The sequence below is a fragment of the Actinia tenebrosa genome, unplaced genomic scaffold (genome assembly GCF_029948245.1).
Source record: "Actinia tenebrosa isolate PJP-AT-01 unplaced genomic scaffold, QUT_ActTen_1.0 PGA_scaffold0__85_contigs__length_37466705, whole genome shotgun sequence".
In the NCBI taxonomy this organism is placed as follows: Eukaryota; Metazoa; Cnidaria; class Anthozoa; order Actiniaria; family Actiniidae; genus Actinia; species Actinia tenebrosa.
Window position 1 is genome coordinate 29,705,701 of NW_028292569.1, and position 22,571 is coordinate 29,728,271.

Genomic DNA, 22,571 nt, shown 5'->3' on the forward strand with positions numbered 1-22,571 from the left:
CCCAGTCCTGCGCGGATGTTTTGTTTAAGTTTATTTATTTATTTATTAACTATTTGATCTCTATTTACTAGTTAGTACACATTAAATTCTGGATATTTTAGACTCAATTTGTAATATAGTCTAACACATATAAATATCGTAGTATTTATTTTATTTCATTTCTTATTAACATTTTATTGTTATTTTCATTGCTTCACTATTGATTTTCATTATTCTATTAGTATTTTATAACTTTATGTTATTATTGTTTTATTATTTATGCTTAATCTTTTGTTATTATTTAAAGTAATTTCAATATATATTAGTTTATTGTATTTTTATTTTAGTTGGGATCCCTGGGTGTTTTTAAAACACAGGAATCCCAAACTAGAAATGAAAAAGAGACAAAACATGGCGGACGGATGAACAATAGAGAATCGTCTTTATTATTTTCAATTTATCTAGAATTTAGACTGAAAAGTTATTAAAAACTATATTGATAAGGTCAAGGACGTTAGATATGAAGGAAGAAGTACAGCCTAGGGCATCAACTGAAGGAGAAAAATTACCAGTTTCTCGAGTTTCTTGCAGTTCAAGTCACGAGACTTCAAAGCATGAACGTCCCAAGGAAGAAGAAGCATTTGTAGCTTCGGATTCGTTTTGTAATACGATGTGTGCTATGATGTCCAAGCCTGATATCGAAAAGATAGGACAACTACAGCTGGAAACGTAAGTTTTCTCTTTTAAAGAAGATTTTTATTCAATATATTCAATATTTTTATTCAATTTTTATAATTATTTTTAATTAATAGCTTTAATAGGGGGAGGGGGGGGGGGGGGGGGGACTAGTTGAGGGAAAATTACAACATGGTTTGTGTAAAACCTCCTTATATCATGTAGTGTTAATATATATTATATATCTATATAATGATAACGATATAGCTTGATTTCATCACATTCCCTTGAGTATTATATAATCCCTTCCCTTTGTTGTAAAATCTACCCCACACAGACCTAGTACATGTATTCTCTCCCTTGATTGAGTAAAACTACTTTTGGAAATCTCATTTATATCTTTCCCTTGGGAATTCCCTTAATTCAGACCACATGTCATATCCCCTAGAGTATAATTCATTTGTTTTACAATTGCACATGAGAAGACACATAAATATCAATACAAAACTGAAATAAATAATCGTATTTTCAAGAGAATGACACATGGTCTGAAATTGGGAAAACATTATGACTGATAAGTGGAAGACCACTTTTGTTCACGTACTCTAATTTTTCCAGGCTTACGAGGTTTCAAGAAATGAATACCAAGTTTAACAACTTCAATCGTTATTCATTTGAAAGATATGAGCAGCTTAACATTCATTTTCAAAGCCATACCAGGATGATAGTTGATATGAAAAAAGATTTGGACATCATTTTCAGGAGAATAAGGTATGTACATTATAAAGTACACAATCTGGATGACAAGTACATTGTGCAGTACCAACATACATCAATACTCAGGGATAAAATATTGGCTGGTCATCAGGCAATGTACGACCAGAATTGGAACTTGTCCAGTTAAGTTTTTACCTTGCTGATCATTTTGTTCAGCAATGTAAAGCCCGACACAAGGTACTAGACAAAGCTATTTTAATTTAACTAATGTTGCTGGTAATCATGACCGGTAATTGACCAGCCATTATTTTAAGCCCTGATATTTCCTCAGCAGCGGTGTCTGGAGTTTGCAAGAGGAGGGAAAGGTACTGGATGCTTTCTTTGTGCAACTTCAAAAATAATATGGTTTAATAAGTTATCAAAATGTTTTTGTTTGTTCCAGGAACCTAAAGACCAAGCTAGCAAGACAGTATGACAATGCCTTTGCTGGTAAGTTATCGAGATTAATACTTTTGGTTTCACCATTCTTCCCATTAATTAATTCATCCATTCATTCATCCCTTGCATTCATTTTCGTTGATACTTTCATTCTGTTTTTTATTCTTTTATTTGTTCATTTTCTTTTTTGTTTATTTTTTATATTTTTTCATTTATTCAATAAATCATTCATAATATTCATTCAATCATTCATTTCTTAATTTGCTTATCCATCCATCCATTCATCCCTCCAATCCATCCATTTATTTTTCCATTTCTATATTCTAGTTACATCCGCAAATATCCAGAAGTTAGAGAAAAAGATAGAAGCTGACCATGAAGACTACAAAGAAGAAAAACCCCAAACAGTGCAACCAAAATCACCATCAAGTGATCACCCCCAAAACACAACATCTGATGATGCTACCAGCAGAGATGAAAACCCAGTTTACCAGCAACAAACCCCAAGCTCGTCAGGCGCTGAGAGTGCTTCAGGACCACAGACAAATGATATCAGAAAAGAAAAACAAACAGTTAAAAAACCTTTGGACCTAAAAGAAGTACAAAGGCCTGTTCTTAGACCGCAGTTAAGCAGTTCTGATGATAACTACTGTGCAGAAGAAACAGATGACACCAGAAAAGAGAAACAAATGGTTGATCATGATAAATCTTTGTTCCAAGAAGTACAAAGCCCAGTTCTGAAACAGGTAAACAGTTCTGATGATAACAACAGTGCAGAAGAAAATACAGATCAAGACACACAGGGTGTGCAGAATGATACTAATCCAGGAAAAAGGGATACATTAAATTTAGAAAACAGTGGTAGCAAGGTTAACTATACAACAGCTTTAAGACCAGAGATAAGTAGTTCTGATGAAAGCTTAGAGGACGACACAGATGATGAGCGTGAAGAGGAGTCTGACACAAATGCTGAGAGGTGGGCGAGTACATCTCCATCAAGTGAGGAAGAAGCCACGAACACTGAGATGGCAAATAATAAAGATTTGCACGATGGTGGTGGTACAGAAAGTTAAAATTTCAATTTATTATAGAAATTCTTTCATTTTATCCTGCAGCAAAAAGAGCACATATGTATAGGTATCCAGCTGAGCAGCGAGTTTAGTTTCAGCCAATCATAGCGCACTTAGCTGTTTTGCTGCCGGCCCTCATCCCTTGGCTACTGTAGCCCTACTTTTACTCATTTTTCTGTTTTCTTTTGACTAAACTAAAATATACTTGCCAACAAAAAGCAGAACTTTGGAAAGGAAGAATCAAAACAATTTCACTTTACCACCATATTTGCCTCATTCTTTCAAGCTCCAAAAATGCTTACGGCCAGTTATTTTGTCCACTCATGCTTTGCACAGGGAGTTCACAGCTCAGCTGACAGATAGTCCTAGGGTTCTTACATGTTCTTCACACTTATACAGTATATTATTCAGTTTTGATTTTAATTGTTCAAACTGCCTTATAATTATATTATACATGGTTCCAACTCACCTTAGCTACCAATGCTTTCTCATAAAATAAAAAAAATTAGCTAAATTATCTCAGAATTTGAAAATCTGATTGTAAAAAGTTTTGGAATGCTTATAGTCCTGTGAAAATAAAAAAATTAAAAAAAATTGACTCTGACTTATTAATAGTAAGTACTTTGGAAATCATATACAGGTACTGTTTAGTTGTTTGAGGGACAAGATTTTAATTCGGGGGAAACTTCTGCAATGGTGATTGGCTTGCTATTGTCCATCAGTCGGAACTATTTGATTGCATTTCATATTTCCGAAGCAAAAGCAAAACATTTTTAGAATGACAGAACCTAGATAGCACTCAGTTGATGTTATGTATTCAGAAAGTCTATTTCATTCTTTTTTCCTCCTATATCTGTTATTCACTTTATTTTTTGAATACACTATATAAACTGCTTGCTTTGCTTTCCCATTCTAGAACCATAAGGTGTTTTGTTGCTTGGAAATTGATCCATTGAAAAACAATTCACATCTATAATTCAAGATATAGAAAATATAGATATGTTATAGTGCTTGGGAACGAGGTAATTCTGGGTGATAGACCCTTGGAAATAAGTTCGGAAAAATTAATTTCCGACCTCGCTGGGAATCGAACCCACAACCTTAATATAGATAAGTTATAGTGCTTGGGAATGAGGTGATTCCCGGCGATAGACCCTTGGAAATAAATTAGGAAAAATTAATTTCCGACCTCGCTGGGAATCGTGGGTTCACCCTGGCCTGCTCTCAGTCTGACCTATAGCTCAGCTGGTAGAGCATCAGTAGTACAATTGCAAAGGTCGTGGGCTCGATTCCCAGCGAGGTCGGAAATTAATTTTACCGAATTTATTTCCAAGGGTCTATCGGCCGGAATTACCTCGTTCCCAAGCACTATAACTTATCTATATTTTCTATATCTTGTATTTCATTAGTGCTACGCGGTCCACATATTCTCATCTATAATTCAAGATCTGCTATTCATTAACATGTGCAACAATATTTTAAATGTAATTGTGTGCTATCCCACCCTTGATTCCCCCAAGATTTCCTAGACAACGTACACAGACAACTTTCTTCTCGACAACTCTCTAAAATAAAACTAGCTATTATTGAATCATCTGCAGTGAGACTATAGTAGACTGATAGAGTACAATACCAGGCTTCTAAATCTACACAGTACAAGTCAGAACACAATTGAAATTTATTTATTTTTTAGGTATGTTGTTGTTGTTGCCGTTGTTGTGGTTGTTGTTGTTCATTGTTGTAAAATTTCGATTTAAAAAAAGGTATTTTTATGACATGATCTAAACAAAGGTTTTTTCAAATTGGAAATAGAAAAGAACTAAAGTTTGTATGTTAGTTAAAATTATGATTAAGTGGTTTTTATTAACCTATCAAACAAAGTGTACTAATTAGAGTATATATAACTAGTCACAAAAAAAGGTCGATAGTTTATTATAGAGTTATCATGAGGTAGCGCTTAATATGCTGAAGTGTATTTCACGGGTTAATGAAAACTACTCTATGGAAATAGTCTCTACCTATGGTTACATCTCAACAACGGCGGATCCAGGGTTTTTTTGAAGGGGGGGTCTCAGTGGTAAATGTTGTGGGCAAAGGAATCCCAGTCGCATTTTTACCACAGGAAGCCCATTTGACATCAGGAATGACAGGGGGGTCGCGACCCTCCCCCTGGATCCGCCCTTGACTCAATTGCCAATGTAATGTATCTCTTTTCTTAGTTTCACTTGTTTCAGATATCGTAATTATAATAGCATTTCCATACTACCATATCTAAAAATATATATTACTATGTAATTCATGCTTTGGAAGCTTTAGCTGCTTTCAGTGCCTTCCGTGTTCTGACAGGCTCTGTGTCAAATAATGGCTCCTTGACCACAACTCCTGGGAACTTTTGCCCAAGGATTTCAATCTCGACACGAGAACCAACTTCTGTTAGTTCTAGAGGTAGGTAAGCAAAAGTAATGCTTTTCTCGAGAGTGTAACTGTAAGTTCCAGTGGTGGTGTTGCCAACAACCTACAAAGTTAACAATGATGGGGTTTACTTTTTGCTATTATTTTCACATTACAAAATATTTCTTTGAATCATCAGGGCTTAAACGACTGGACATTGGAAATCTTTGCCTTGCCTGTTATTTTGACCAGTAATGTTTAGCCAGAAATTATGATTGAGGTACATGTCTTGACTAAGCTAAAACTACATGCCATACATACAATATTTGCCGTCACAACAAAACAGGTTTTGGTGGATATCAATGAAAGAGTTTCCCTGTAATTTTTGAAAAACGCAAAGCTATCATGTTATGTGTCACTGAATGTCATGGCAACACCTTGATTGTTGTCCACCATCTATTTTGTCAAGAGGCTAAATTGTATGATTTCACATCATTTTTTGTCTTTATTTATTTAGAGAGGGTGACATTCATGTCAGTTACCAATAGGCCTTTTGCAACAAACAGTCACGTGCTGATATATCACTTTGATAACGAATCAATTCAGCTCAAGGTCCCTTGGGAAAGGCTCTGCTGGACGGCAAACAAACTTTAAATTGCTTCTCATCTTGAAATCGAAAGTATCTTATAAGGGAAAAAAAGTATTTTTGAAAAGGTTTTGGATGCCACATTAGTAATCCAGCAAAAATATCTTTAAATAAAGGAAGTCCATTTTTTGCCATCCAGTAACAATCACGTGTCAATCTATTGTAAGAGGCCTATTTAGCACTGATAAACATTTGGCCCCCTTACGTTTCTCAGCCAGAGGGGGCTGCCATTCCACATGGTATTTGAGCTACAGCAAAGGTTTAACCATTTGGATATTTGTTTTGAAGTAAAGGCAGCATCTTCTACTCAAAAATTTTAAGACCCTGAGTGCTCATTGGGTTCAAACCTACATGGCTAGACCTTCCACACAATAGATTAGTGCCCAATAATAAACTGTGCATGTGCTAATTGGAGTGCAATGCTCCTGTAAAACTAAATTTACCTTTCCACCAAACCAAATGGTTTCGTTTCCTTCTGGATCAACATCAGTTGTGTCTACTGTCAGGAAACATAGCTTTTTCTTGATGCCTGCTTCTTTATGCTTCAGGAGTGCTTCTTTTCCAATAAAACTGGCTTCCTGTAATGACACAAATAGTTAAATAAATTAACACAAGGTTTGTGCCAGGTCAATTTTCTTAGACCTTCTTAGGGTCATCACACCTAATTAATAGCCAGTGACTAGGACAACAACAAAATATTTATTTGCACCATACAATAAGATAAAAAAATTAATTAATGATACAATATCTTACGTACTACTTACCACCATTTGCATTGCTACGCGGCCACCCCAGACAAAAATCACAACGTGCACTTTGCAATAGACTGCCGCGTTTGGATTGGCCTGGATAGGCCCAAAGAGTATGGCTCATAATACTTGTAAACAATCGACAAGTTTTGGTGCCTTTTGAATCACACACGCGTGTAAATGACGTCAATATGTTTGATTGACGGCAGTTGATTGCAAAGTGCACGTTGTGATTTTTGTCTGGGGTGGCCGCGTAGCAATGAAATGGTGGTGATGCTGCAGGGGAGCCTGAAATACTTAAAAAACTGATCAAAGTCAGGTTCCACAGTTAGTTATTATTGTAATATTACAATAATTGCATCAAGATGAACCTTACTTTAATTTATGGATTTTTCGTGGTGTGAATTAATTTTCTACCTTATTAAACTTGATAAAAAAGTCTAGTCCAGCCTCCAGAGGAGTGCAGTCCAAATTCATCTGGAAATAAATGTAAAACAATAAACTGGTTGATCATAAATTATTCATGTTTTCCCATTTGTAATAAAATTACGTTATAATCTGTTGAGAATGGGAATTTCTCGTTTGAGTTGATATTTTTATAGAAATATGTCATATTTTTTCATCTTGTGCAACCAGAATTTGATTCCTATTTTTTAACTCTCGTAAGTGCATTGAGATCTTTAAATGCACAAACTACTATATGTTATTACTATTAAATAAAATAATAATACTCTAGGGAATGTCAGGGTCTAAAATTAAGAGTCTGGATGCCCAAGCTTAATACTCTATCACCTTTTTTATAACATGAGTTTAAAATTGCATCAATGCTCAGTAGTTTAAAACACCTCCATCCTCCTCCCCCCACCACCCACCTCACCCCTATGGGTGATAGACTCACCTCCAGGCCCCACGACCTGAAGCCTTTTTCCAATCTTAATGTTGTCATTGCAAATGTTCCAAAGTCTCCAATACCATATTCTTTGCCTGCTTCCATGATGGCATTGTACAACTGCAATGTATCCTCTTTTTTGCAGTACAATTCCCATCCTAGTTCACCTATCGAGAACCATGGGGAAAATCACACAAATGTAAGTTGATGTAATAACAAGCTAAGTTGTCTTATAGCACTGAATTTCACTTTAAACACTGTCAAGCCATTTTATTTATTTCAATAAAGTTAGTCCCCGAAAAACCCATAAAGCTGAGATTGTATTAATTGAAATTAATTAACATTTAAATTAAGGTTAAAATTAGGCTTTCACGGGGGAGGGGGGTTCCATAAAGAACATAATGAGTTGACATTTCTGCTATACCGGTGATGTGATTAGCCTTCTCCAAAATGATGATGACTGTGAATTGGAGTGGGGAGGGATATGCAATAAAAAAAATGAGTTGACATTCTGGCTATTTTATGATGAATGTGAATTGGCAACTCTGAAAAAGCAGTGAAAACAATGGAATGTGGGCTGCGAGGCACTTTATTAGAGCGGAGTGGTCCTATTGTTCTCTTGAAGTAGCATTGGGATAATCAATTCAGTCAATTACTAAACAGCTATTTACACCTACTTGCATGACGGTTGTCATAGAAGAATAGAACATTATTAATTTAGTGAGAAAGGAATACATTAAAAGACAAAAGAAAAAGTTCACCTTCAGTGATTTTCTTTTGTTTTTTAATATATTTCCTATCCCACTAAATCACTAATGTCCTATTTTCGTATGACAACCTTCTTGCAAGTAGGTGTATATAGTAAGAGTGCTTTGCTAACCAGTAAAAGATATGCGGAATGCTCTGGCCATAACACCTCCAATTTCTATCTCCTTATGCATCAGGAATTTAAATTTCTCATGGCTCAGGTCCTCTGAAGTAATCTTGGACAAGACGTCACGAGCCATGGGCCCAGCCACACCCAAGGCATCAATTTCATCTGTTACGTTGTTGAATGTGACATCATATCCACCTTTGCGAGCATGTTCCTTAAGCCACCTACATAGATATATCGCTATCAATATTATAAAATTTAATAACGAACAAATAGATGAATGGATGGGTTGATAAGTATAGAAATCGGTGGGTTAGGTGGTTAGGTGAGTTGGTGAATGAATAGGTGGAAGGATAGATGGAAAGCCATAATTTTGATTTAACAGATCAAAAACAGGTTTCCGTGTTTGATACTCTGATCAAAACACGCGGGATGTTGAGAAAACACGAGAGGAGCGTAGGAAACCACGATGCGTAGCGGATCTCTCATCAAACATGGTTTTCGACCAATCATAGAGCGTGTAGTATCCCAATTATTTTATATAACAGAATCTTACCTAAGATCATGGAATTCAGATCCACTTCCCGTCAGAAGGAAGAAGTGGTCAGGAGCGATAGTTGATACAGTCATTTCTGAGTATACACGCCCACTTGGCGTCAACATGTGACTGATATTGGTCGAGCCAACCTTTGGAAGAGTGTTAGCAAACATGATATCCAAAAACCGTGTAGCATCTTTCCCAGTTACATGAAATTTCCCAAATGTAGAGACATCAATGACCCCAACATTATTAAGGACAAGGTTGACCTCACGCCCAACAGGCTCAAACCAGTTTGTGCGTCTGAAGCTTGGCTTGTACCCAGCATCATCTCCAGGCAAGGCAAACCAGTTAGGCTGTTCCCATCCAGCATGGAAACCCATTTCTGCTCCTCTTTCAAGTGTTTTCTGAAATAAAATAAATAATGCATGCACATTCCAAAAACACCTTTTATTTATAATTTGTTTGTTTTTTGTTTTGTAATGGTCAAATGTTCCAAAAACACATTTTTTTCGTGTGTTTTTTTGACTCAATTTTTTGTTTTGTTTGTTTGTTTTTTATGCCCCCCCCCCCCCCCCCCCCAGTTATGGATGAAAGAACAAATTGAACAGGATGCGATAAATGGCTATATGGACAGAATGAATGAATGGGTCATATGTAATAGGATAGGATTAAAGGTGTGGTGTATCTGATGGAATGGGAAAGGATAAATGGATGAGAAAAAGGGCAATGGAAAAAAAGGTAATATTTTAAGGAAATCAGAAAATATGAAATCTAGGGGGGGGGAAAAAGTAAGTGGACACAGATGATTTTCTTTGAACCCTCATATACGGTAACCGGTCTTTTCAAACCAAAGTCTTTTCGATCCAGGTCTTTTCGAACCAGGTCCAGGTCTTTTCGAACCACCTATATGCACTTTCGATCCACCTATATAACTAAAGCATATAACACGTCCTCATATACGAATGGATAAATGATGATCAATAAATGGATGAGTGGAAGCTGAAGGGGGAAAAAGTGTATTATTTCAAAGAAATGAGAAAATATGAAATCTATAAAGTAAAGAAAGTGAAACACAGTCGATATGAATCTCTACCTCATATACTCCACTAGTCCTCATTGGCCGCCCACGGAATCTTTCCAACTTTGGTATAGTACATTGGTTATTCAGCCCATATGACTCACGTGCCTTGGTAAGAACATACTCTCTGGTTGTCCATTTTCCATAGCGACCAGGGTCTAACTCATTAAGATCATAGCCTGGTTCTCCATCAATTATCCAGTCAGCAAGATACTTACCACAGCCACCTGATGAAACATAGTACTTACATAATCAATATTTAATAACATGATATTTGAGTTTCTACTAAGTGTCAACAGCCCCCTCCCCTGATTGTGAGGGATTCTCTTCTAAATAACTTGCTCTATCCTAATTCATTGTTAGTATCTCAATTGAGCCATCCATCCATCAAGGTAACATATCATCTATCCTCCCATCCTTCTATCCTATGATCCTTCCATCCACCGAATCATCCATCCACTCATACATCCATTCATCCATCAATCCATCCAGCCAGCCAGCACTCCAGCCATCTAGCCAGCCATCCATCCATCCATCCATCCATCCATCCATCCAGCCAGCCAGCCATCCACTCATCCATCCACTCATACGTCCATCCAGCTATTCATACTTACATCCATACTTCCATTCATACTTCTGTCTTTACTTCCACCTATCTACCACAGCCATCCATGCAGCCAATCATCTACCCATAGGCACAACCATCTATCCATCCATTCAACCATTTTTCCTGCCCACCCATCCAACTATCACTTAACTGCCTATACATCCATCTATCCATGCACCCACCAGTCAGTTCAACCATCTATTCATTTCCTTCTTCAGCTACAATCCTTCCTACTTAGCTAACTTAACTCCCTCCCAGAAGTATCAGACTGAATAATCTTTCTAACGCACCTGAATGAATGACACCATATCCAGTCCCAATAGCCATCCACATGTTCGGCACCTCAATGTCTGGTCCTAACATGGGTAACACATCAGGGGAGTATGTAATAGGACCAGCAACTACACTTGCTATATCAGCTGTCTCTAGCAACGGAAAACGCTTCATTGCTCCTTCAATATTCTCTGTGAGCCGATCAAGGTCACTTTCATAGAGTTCTTTACCAAAGGCCGGAGGTACTCCATCCCACCTAAAGGAATAAGCAGAGTCATTTTTTGAAATGTCCTTTCTGTCTAGCAATGGCACAGCAGATTGTGCAATGTTATAGCAATGGTGATTATCAGATTTGTTACATTGTTACATTGGTCACAATTTAGTCAAATTTGCCAGTATTGGGGCTTCTGTTCCCTCTTTTCCCATAAGTGCAGTTCACCACACAAATTTATTATTCAACCAATATTTCTTTCTTTTTTCTATTCAATTGCCATCCCATCCATTTTTCCTCTTCACTCATCCTCCATACATGCCTATGCCAACAGATGCTTTAAATTCCCTATTTTCTTCCTTCTCTTTGCATTTTTTTCCTTTTTTCAACCATCCATCTAATCAACCACTCTTTATCCCACTAATTATTTTGCTTTCCATCCATTTTCTATCCCATCCCTACCACCCTTTTTTCCCTCTCCTCCCCTTCTCCTTCCATCCAGCTGCCTACCAGTCTTCTTGTATCTTCATTTTATCCATGTGTTCATATGGTCCCGTCAGAAGTCCACCCCTCTCTCTTCTGAGGTAATATGAGCTTTCCAAATCCCGCACAACAGGTATTTCCTCTTTCATAGCAGCCACCTCTGGTATGGTTGATGTCACCATGTACTGATGGTGAATGGGAGTTACCGGCAACTCACTACCTACCATAACACCAATCTCTCTTGCCCAAAAACCTGAAGAACAGAAAAGATAAAAGGGGGAAAAACCTCTTTATTAGCAGTAATGGAGGACACTTTTCACTCACACACACTACTACTACAATTATATATACATGCTCTATGCACACAACGCTCAACTGTTGTCTAAAGGTTAACTAATAGAGTGGTTTAACAGCTGCCATCTTTAAAGCCTGGTTAATTGACTAGCAACGCAACCATAAAGCATAATAGCGTACAGCTGTACTCTTGAAGGTTGACTTAATATTTTTTCCTACCCAAATGAAGGCCATTATCTAACCATGAAAGGGGATTTGCATTGTGTATGCTAATGCCTACATGACAAGAAAGTTTAATTCCCCAAGGACAATATTTTCTGATTATTGTTTGCCTTGAAACCACTTTATATTTTGTAATATTTATACCCAAGCTAGACCAAAATGCACCATGTTTAGTATCTCAGATTAAAAGGATGATAGGTAATGCTAAAAAGATAATGAGTACATAATAATTATGCTGCACACACACAGTACCTGCTGCATTTACTAAATGCTTGGCCTTGATAACGCCATGTTCTGTGTGTACATCCCACAAGCCATCAGACCTAAAGTTGAGGGCAGAGACAGGAGCAGGCATGTAGATTTCTGCTCCATACATTCTTGCGCCGATAGCATAGGCTTGAGTCAGAGAATATGGGTCAATGTGCCCATCACCTTGATAACGACAAACAAATCATGTTTTCATTAAATGTTTTACAATCTACTAAATGCACATTGTTGGGAGATTAAATTTTGAATCTGTGTAGTGAAGAATGCACAACTTCAACAACTTAGAAATTTTGTAGTTCCAAAAATTATCCATACCCCCTCACGAAGGAATTTTTTTAAAGACGAACCCCCCTCTATCCCTGGAAATTCCAATTTTCTTCCATACAAATCCTGTAATTTTTGTTCTTTCTGTGATCCCCCCTCTCCCCACTCTTCGGAAATTTTAAATATTCCTCATTCCTCTGGGGGGTGGGTATGGATAATTTCTGGACTACACATTACATGAATCTATGTTTGCTGGGGCACATGAAGCTTTCGAGTAGTTTACACAAAATTGAGGTTAGCCATGAGCAACAGGAAATTCAAAACTGGAGTATTAACTAAATGATAATCTTACAGTTATATATTATTATTTTTTAAACGAACCTGGATTAAATAACCCTCCCAAAATTCCATCCATATTCATAAATGGGATCATCTCGTGTATTTCATCAGGAGTAACCAACCACTGTGGTGCCTTATGCCATCCCTGCCGAGCCATCTGATAACGAGCTTCATCCATGCGCTCTGGTGTAGTACAAAGTCTAAGACTCCCAGGGGTATGGAATCCAACTGCCTAACGATTCAACAAATAAAGAAATATTTAAAAAAAGGTTAATTTTTCCACATCAATTGCAGGGAGTAGATAGATAGATAGAAGCCTTTATACAAGGGTTGCACAAAATAGCTAAAAGCTAATAAACTTGTGGAGTGTATCATTGCTCAGTCTTCTGATCCAGAGGCTCAGGTAGGTTTAAGCTTTCAACAACAGATTGAATTAGCACTTAGAAGATGATTTTATGAAGGGAGGAAAACTGAAGAAAAACTCTCTAAACACAGGAGAGAACCAACAAACAACTCTACTCGCATACCTTGGGTTGCATCGTTGAGAGATGGTGCATTACCACCACAAATTTCCCAAATACAGTAAAGAATTGTCTTTGATTTTATACCTTAGTCCCATCTAAGACCCTATTTCCTTCACAACTCTCCCTCAGTCACACCCCACTCCAAGTCCCACTCTCAGTCCCACCCCTCCCTCATCACACCCCACCCTAAGACAAACCCCTCCCTTCAGTCACAACCCTCCCTCAGTCACACCCCTCCCTTCAGTCACCACCCACCATACTGCTCCCTCAGTCATACCCCACCCTAAGTCCCACCCCTCCCTCATCACACCCCACCCTAAGACAAACCCCTCCCTTCAGTCACAATCCTCCCTCAGTCATACCCCTCCCTTCAGTTACCACCCACCATACTCCTCCCTCAGTCATACCCCACCCTAAGTCTCAACCCTCCCTCATCATACCCGACCCTTTTCTTGCCCTGAACCATGCAGCAAAGAAGACATATTTTCTTGAAGTAAAGATTTTGATCTTTTACTGTACCTGTCCTGTCTCAGCCTCTAGTTCTTGGAATAGTTTAATGCTATAGTAATGAATATGCTTCGTGTTGATTCCTGTGTTAAAGTAAGTCGTAAGCCCAGCCTGTAATTAAAAAAAAGATTTTTTTACTATGCTTTACTACTGTGGGTCAGTTACATAAAAATTACGCATAGCTGAATGAGAGATTTACGAGCTGAAAATTTGAAAGGGCAAGACACTCTATTTAAAGAAAATTTGTTATAAAATTTATTTATTACAAATTCGGAATAATAAATAATATTGTCACAGCAGGCCCACATCCTAATCCTTCTTTACTACTGGCCATTTAAAAATGAGCGGCTGGTTTTCAAAGTCCAATCAGGATCTGTACGGTGCGGATTGTTCACAATAGCCATACAATTCATGTCATTAGCCTCTAGACTACGAGGCTGAAAATCAACCCTGGTATGTCTGACTTTAGATGGACTGCATATTTTGCATCTTCTAATGATGCAATAACCTATATACTGTCTAACTATCTTGCTTACCGCATGCCATGTTGAGCCTGCAGTCAATTCAGACTTCTCCAGCAGTACTACATCTGGTAAACCTCGTTTGGCTAAGTGATAGGCAATACTGGTACCCAAGCAACCACCTCCAATGACGACGACCTCAGCATCCTCTTTAAGCTTTTTGTTGAGGGGTCTTTACAAAAAGTATTCAAGATATCAGATAATTATTGCATTGACAATTTAATTGCAATAGACTGCTGTCAATCAAAACAACATTAGGGTTTGTAAAGCTACACAGGAATCATAGCTATATGCTCTAAGGTTTATTTCATTGACATTGTTTCATTGCTATGCTCCTATCGAGACAACAGTTGCAATGTTTTTCCATTGTTTACACACAGCATACATGCCCTTAAGAGAAAAAGATTTCTTGTTTAATTTGAAAGCATACAAAGAATCAAAATATAGCTGCCAACAGACTTAGAATAACTATTGTTTTGGACTGACTAGTGAATGGCATGTGAAAATGCTTTTACACATTATATTTCCATGTCAAAGCTTAAAATAATGTCCAGATGTCAGACAATTTCCAGCCAGTATTGGGACTTGACCAGTCAAATCTTTATCTTGCCAGTCATTTTAACCAGTAATGTTGAGAAAGAAAAGAGATATGACCAAAAAAAAACTAAATTTGTCTGCGATCATGACTGGTGCATGGCCATCTGTTATTTTAAGCCCTAAATTTGAACATGAGGCTAGTTAGTCACTATTAAGTGCAGAACATTAGTTATTCAAATTGGTTGCCATATTTTGATAGAGCGTATTCATCGTGCAAAGAAATGATACTCTTGGGAATGACACATGGTCTGTAATTGGAAAACATTGCACTTGAATAAGGTCTATTTGGCAACATACTACTGTCATTTATCAAATTGTTCCTATGTATCTACTTATCAATGCCTGCAGATTTATTGGATTGATACTAGTCTATTGCCCGATTCCCCTGCAGTGCCTATTAGTCTCTAGTCTCAATCTGTATTCACAAAGTATATATCCCACTTTTGGACAGACACTTTATTTACTGAGAGAAACCGTAATAATTACAGAAAAAACTGTACTTTCCCTTTACGACCTTTCAAAGACTTTTAATATTTGGTTAAAAAACTCTTATTACTACAAGCTTGAGCTTACGTCTGCATAATGATACATGTGAAAGCTATCAACAAATAAAATAATGACCAAACATCGGACAAACATGTCCGGTCAGAACTGGAACTTGTCCTGTCAAATCATTGCCTTGCCGGTCATTTTGACCACTTTAACATAAGCATAAGAATTAGCTAAGTAAAAAACAAAAGTGGGAACCTGGCTGCACAAAGCATAAGTATAAGGGATGGAAACTTTTCCATTTTCTTATACTTATGCTTATAATAAGAATTACAATAGTACTATGTTTCTTATGCTTATGAAATGCTTATGTTGAAGTGTGAACCAGCCCTAAAGGGTTATAAAGTATCTATTCAAAGTTGTAATTTTGCAGGCAGCACACAGATATAAAAGCTATAAAATCTGCAACTAAAATAGCTGAAAAGTACAGATCAAAAGCACAAAGAGCAACTGAGCAAAGATCGTTGATACATGATCTGCATCACCGAACACAACCAAAAATGACACGTGCATGGATCAAAAAATTTACAATCTACGCTTCAAAATAATTACGATTACCTTGTTGAAGACTTTCTTGATTGAAAATGAAGGCTTGTAACTGCTGCTGGAGATCTTAAGCCAGCGTTATTACTAAATAAACGGGGCAAACACCCCAAAATCGTCCTTGTTCTTAGCATGGCCGCCATGTTTCCCTACCTTGTTCTAAAGGTTTTATCCAATCACGAGACAGTAAATCATAGTGCGGGAAACTTGTATTTCCGGTTTGACTTGTTGATCAACATTTTAGATTTAAAAATCTTTTCTCGCTTTCTCAGCTGATTATGTAGGCTGAAATCTGAGCCTACTTGGCCTTGAGTGCTCTATAAACTAGGAGATCAATAAATAAGTCGATCTTGAATACTTTCTAAACTAGCAGATCAATGAATAAGTCAATCGGCATTTAAATGATGGGCAGACGTTTGGAATAACTAGTTTATTTTTGAGAGAATAAGAGAAAAATACCATTTGATATTCTTGATATCAAATTTCATTTGATATTTTTCTCTTATTCTCTCTATTTCATTACACACACCTGTGGCAAACCAGTCTTAAAATTAATACGTCTGGTTTTTTTCCCTCCTCGACAAAATGGAAAAGTTGCGCAATATTACCCATATGTGGATTGGATGATTGATTTTGCTTATCAAAACATTGGAATGACGTCATAACAAGGCAACCCAGTATACGCTCTTAGCGTCTGGTTTGCTCTTCACTGGACAAATCAATGTCACACAGGAAGCCCGATAAAGTAAAACTATAGCTAGCAAGCACGTATTTGTTAAAACACAAGAAAATGCTGTTAATAAAGGAAAACCATTGAAACAGGAAAACTGTGTTAAATTTATAATACTGTGGCTAGAAACGATTATGAATTTAAAAAATATGGAATAAACTAAATGGCGGCAGTCTTTAACTTGCGACTTTCACACAGACTGTACTGTTTTCCACGTATTATTCCCTAGAGTATCATTTCTTTGTTTTTCGTTACGCATCAAAAGACAAGCTTAGGGAATAGAACTTTCATAATGTTCGTGTGGGCCGCTGATGGGAAAATATAATGCAAAGACGGATTAGGTTCTTTAAAAAAGCTTTAAAGCTTTAAATGCATTCGGTTGCTTAAAGGTTCGATAGACTAGTTTCGAATTCCAAATTACCGCTGTGTTCCTTGATTACAGACTCATTTGCACAGGGTTAGCCTCGTATCAGTGTTTAAAAAACATATTGAAACTCGACGGACCTTGACTGTAACACGTGAGTTCTGCACAAACTCGAGGCTAACCCTGTGCAAATGAGTCTGTAATCAAGAAACACAGCGGTAATTTGGAATTCGAAACTAGTCTATTGTATAAGGTTCAACTCAAGTGTATCAGATCAAGACGGCTGGTGCATTTCACGATTCAAACAAGCCAAGATGAGTCGGAAAAAATGCTCCAAATGTATCCGGGGCAGTGGCGTAGTTTGTCAGCCGCGTACTGCGATGGAAGGTACATCCTTAGTTTTTGAAATCGAAGCCCAGTATTTAGTTCCAATCATTGGGGCACGCTACAGAAGTAAGTTGCTGGACTGCACTTGGTATTCTAAGTATTCTAAATAAAATAGCGGAAATCCAGATATTTCAACGAACTGCCATTATGCAGTGATCTTGTTTGGTGCGCGAAGCAAGTGACCACGAGGAACGCAGGCTTCACCACATACGGGCGCATGCGTATTTTGATCTTACACGTTCCCGCCAAAATTTCACAACAAAAATGACTGCAGAGGAATGTGGCGAAATATGATGAAGCTTTGATGAAAAATATCAAGAAAAAAAGCCAGGAAATGAAGGTTTTATTTTCAGTTTAGCAAAATCAGTTATCTATCTATACCGAAAATTTTAAATTCGGTGTCATTTTTGGTATATTTTAGTCCGTTCTTTACATAGCTTTTCTCGATATGATTACATCTCGAATACTACTTCATGTTACACTTTAAATATTGTTATCTGCCACGCGCCTTGGAACAAAATAGAACATCTAAACGTGTTTAGTTAAACTGTGTTTTCATTAGGGAAAAAAAAAGAGAAACTAGAGACCTACAATATAACGAAACTTTCTAAAATATTGTCAGAGCAAGACAAAGGATAGTTTACATGCATTATCTTACCGAATATTGTGCAGTGTTCGTAGATAGTTTTCCAAACCTGTTTAGTTGAACCACTTTTAAACATGTTTAAGCCTTGGTGTGAATGGGGTATAAATGTTCGACAGTGGGGCCAATCAACACTATTCTCTAAAGTCCTATTTGGTCTTTCCGAAAACCGTTGTTTTTGCCACAACATTTAGAACTCAATCAGCGATCGATTACCTGTCGGAAACCATTTTTAAGCGAATTAGACGGTAAGTTTGCCATTCAAAATACAAATTTTGATTTTACAAAATTTGTCTTTTACTCTTTATAATAATTTTGATTAACTGAAGTGCCTAGAAATGAATTCTATTTTCCAGGAAAATAACTAATAAATCAGTACTCACTGGGTAAATGAAACAATAAACAGGAAATCCAATTTCTCACTATACTTAATCAACAACTGTCAGTACTCATGCAGGACCACTTTGGGAAGGGAAATGCATCAGCCGGTTTGAAGTAATGGACAGCTCAGGTAATGTTTGATATGCTTTAAAAAGCAGTGTGTACCTTATTTAAGTTGATTTATTGCTGGTTTTCAACAAGAGTTTTTCAATCATTCAGCCTCGAGACTGTGGGGGAAAACGAGGCAAGGCGGCTATGTTGGTAGGATATAGTGAAAGTATTAATTTCATGAAATTCAGCCAACATGGCGGCTTTGTTAAAACTAGAAAAAACGTCTGCGCATGCGTGCATTTTAGCAAGTTTTCTAAGAACTTTGAAGAGTTTGAGTGAGAAAATAAATGTTTGTTTCCTCCAAGTATACTAAAAAATTCGAGAGTATACTTTTGTCAGACCAAGATACTGTATTAAGAAAAACAATATGAAAGAATTAGCCTTAAATTTCAAGCATGGACACTAAGTTTTGTCATTTTTTGAAGTCCAATTCATCAGGCATGTTTGAAAGTAGTCTCCTCCGCAGCCGCTATTAGTTTCGTCACGCAACGCGGCTGCGTAGGAGACTAGTTTGAAAGTGAATTTACATATGTTTCGACTAATTTGCATACGGATTCAGAGCATGCGCAGGCGTTTGTCACTCGTGTCGGCTTTGATGTTATTGTTGAAACGAAGAATATTCTCTCGTAACGGGGGTTAAGCCGGCAGGGGGACCTCGTGAAATGGTCCCCTTCACAGTACCCTGCGCCATCTTGAAACTGAGGTTGACCGTGTCTTTGGCTCGAAGCGAGATGAACGGTGAGCTTTCAATGATAGAGACCGTTTTTTAACGCCTTGGACAATTATTTACATGTCTCTACTACCATTGCAAGCTCGCCGTTCGTCTCGCTTCGATGCAAATGCACGGCAACCTTTCAAGATGGCGCAGGGAACTGTGAAGGGGACACTGTTCAAATTTCAAGTTTCAAATTGTGTGTAACGATCTTTACGAGAAGGAGTGGTAGCGTTTGAGATCGAACCAGAAGACCAGAACTCGTCGCGCAGTAGTAATAGGAAAAATAAAATAAAATAAAATAAAATAAAAACTTTCTTTAGCACGTGGATTAAGCTCATTGGGGAATGGAAGGGGTAATCTAGGAAGAAGAGAAGTTGATAGGAAGTCAGGAATGGAGTAGAAGTTTCTGTCAATGTTCAACCACGCAGTACTTGGCCACAGGTGACAATTGTCTAATATACACGAGAATATCTAGCCTGTGACCACGAGATTGTCAGTGCATTAAGATTAGATTTAAGTACTCGAGCCAAGTGCCAAAAATAAAGAGAGAGAGAGAGAGAAAGAGAGAAAGAGGAAAGAAAAAAAAAAGGAAGGAAGGAAGGAAGGGATCGGAAGGAAAGGAAAGGAAAGGAAAGGAAAGGAAAGGAAAGGAAAGGAGAGGAGAGGAAAGAAAAAGGAAGAAGGAAAAGAAAGGAAAAAGAGCATAATCACCTTTGAGTAAAATGAATTACTGCTCTAATATATCGACCAAGTTATTGTTCAAGACAGATAACAGCATCTAGTATCTTATATTGATTTAGTAATACGTTTTTACCTGCTTGATTACCCACAGATTTATTTGAGGTTGAGTTGACCCGATCGAGTGGTTTCCGGAATGAGCATGTTTTCTGAACGCATAGATTAAAAAAAAGGGGGGGGGGGGGATAAACTATGGAACTTAATTAGAAATAAGGAAAATGAGAAAAATGAGGTTAACAGCGAAAACGTACATTCAATAGGAAATTAATTAAATGGCTCCCTGATGGAATTTGAAATTGTTTTGACCTTGGATCCAATGCCAATACGGATCACACCAATCCGAGAAACTTTTTGATCTCTTTCTCGCTCGCTCTCTCTCTCTCTCTCTCTCTCTCTCTCTCTCTCTCTCTCTCTCTCTCTCTCTCTCTCTCTCTCTCTCTCTCTCTCTCTCTCTCTCTCTCTCTCTCTCTCTCTCTCTCATACGGGAACCAACAACCTTAAAAGTGATACTCCAAGTACCGTAACAGATAAGATTGTTGAAGTATGTGAAAGCATTGAGAATGCCCTTCCAGAGTGTAAAATAGCAATTTCAGAAATTACCGCTCGACAAGACTCCAGTATGCTTGAAACTGCCAGAATAGATGTTAACAAGCGGCTTGGATCCTTCTGTTCAAACCGAGGATGGACTCTTATAAAGCACAAAATCACAACCAAAGAATTGAATGACGAGGGACTCCACCTCAACCGAGCCGGCATAGGAGCCATCGCCAAAGACTTCAATAGTCATATTAAATCTAATTTTACTTGATCCTTAGGTAGAGTACCAATAGAGGAAAGCTTTTCAAATCAATCCAACGTATCAATTTCTGGCCATAACATACCAAAGGTAAGAGGTTTTAAAATGGCCTCGTTGAATATTGCTAGCTTACTCGCACACATTGATGAACTGAGGATGTGGGTCGCAAATCAGAGCCTTGATCTTCTTGCTATAAATGAATCCAGGCTTGACCCTACTATCCCAAGTTCTCTAGTAGGTATTGAAGGCTATGAATTGTATAGGTTTGACAGAAATCGTCAAGGTGGGGGTGTTAGTTTGTATTTAAAATCAAGTATAAACGGCAAAAGCCGTCCGGATCTATCTGATAACAACATTGAATCACTATGTATTGAGATAACGAAACCACACAGTAGACCATTTATCGTATTAGCTTGCTATAGACCACCAAATTATGACGTTTTAGCTTTCTGTAACATTCTCGAAAATATTTTGACAAAAATAGACTCTGAATTCAAAGAGCTGTATGTCTTGGGGGATTTGAACTGTGATTTAATCAATAGTAATACAAGTACACAGGCTCGTCAACTAAGACATACTTCTGAGTTATTTCAGTTACATCAACTAATTACTGAACCAACAAGAATCACCCAAAGAAGCAAAACATTGATTGATATCATTCTTACAAACACTCCAAACAGGGTTGCCCAGAGCGGTGTTATACACCTCTCTTGGAGTGACCACAGCCTGGTGTATGCTATACGCAAGATAGCTATACCAACAAATCATAAGCACAAAATAATAACATTTAGAACTTTCAAAAATTTTGATGCAAACAATTTTCGTAGGGACTTGGCGTCACTCCCTTGGGATAGCCTGAATGATTTAAAGGACCCAAATGATATGTGGTTAAAATGGAAAGAATTGTTTCTATCTATTATTGAATTGCACGCACCGTTAAAGCGGAAGCGCATAAGAAATAGAAGGACGCCTTGGTTGACAAATGAAATACGAAAATTGATGCTCGAACGTGACAAACTAAAACAATTAGCAATAAAGACAAACCAAAATAATGACTGGGAAAAATACAAAGCAAGTAAAAACCGAGTAAACAATGAAATCAAAAAAGCTAAGAAGAAATACTATGAAACTCACTTTTCACAAATCTCGAGAAATTCGAGCGAAGTTTGGAAAACAATAAATGAAGTCTTATCTCGAAAAAGTAAAGACAAAACTCGTATAACCTCCTTAAAGAGCGGGGAAAACACTATTTGTGATTTTCAAGAAATCTCTGAGCTTTTTAACGCTCATTTTTCTGAAATAGGGACAAAGCTAGCCGGTACAATCCCGGAAGGACCACTAAGCTTTAACTATTACCTAAATAAAGCAAACTCGACCTTTAAATTACAACACACGACTTCTGATGAATTATCTAAGATCTTAAACTCTATATCAAGTAATAAGGCAACGGGCTTAGAC

General features: G+C 37.4%; 2 protein-coding genes across 2 annotated transcripts; one reads left to right on the plus strand and one right to left on the minus strand.

Annotated features, from left to right (window-relative positions):
• Positions 1-388: 388 nt before the first annotated feature.
• On the plus strand, positions 389-3,463 carry LOC116305413 (uncharacterized). Its single transcript, XM_031715307.2, has 4 exons — positions 389-708; positions 1,273-1,425; positions 1,814-1,860; positions 2,137-3,463. The coding sequence occupies exons 1-4, from the start codon at positions 500-502 to the stop codon at positions 2,880-2,882; spliced, it is 1,155 nt and encodes a 384-aa protein (XP_031571167.1). The 5' UTR covers positions 389-499; the 3' UTR covers positions 2,883-3,463.
• A 1,076-nt stretch (positions 3,464-4,539) lies between these two features.
• Positions 4,540-16,394, minus strand: LOC116305412 (dimethylglycine dehydrogenase, mitochondrial). The gene is made up of 14 exons (XM_031715306.2): positions 16,264-16,394; positions 14,575-14,731; positions 14,051-14,149; positions 13,050-13,239; positions 12,390-12,569; positions 11,649-11,874; positions 10,945-11,183; positions 10,063-10,274; positions 8,985-9,373; positions 8,435-8,652; positions 7,564-7,721; positions 7,083-7,142; positions 6,360-6,494; positions 4,540-5,394 (listed from the first exon to the last, which is right to left on the minus strand). Exons 1-14 carry the CDS (start codon positions 16,389-16,391, stop codon positions 5,176-5,178), a joined length of 2,610 nt encoding a protein of 869 aa, XP_031571166.1. The 5' UTR covers positions 16,392-16,394; the 3' UTR covers positions 4,540-5,175.
• Between the last annotated feature and the right edge of the window lie 6,177 nt (positions 16,395-22,571).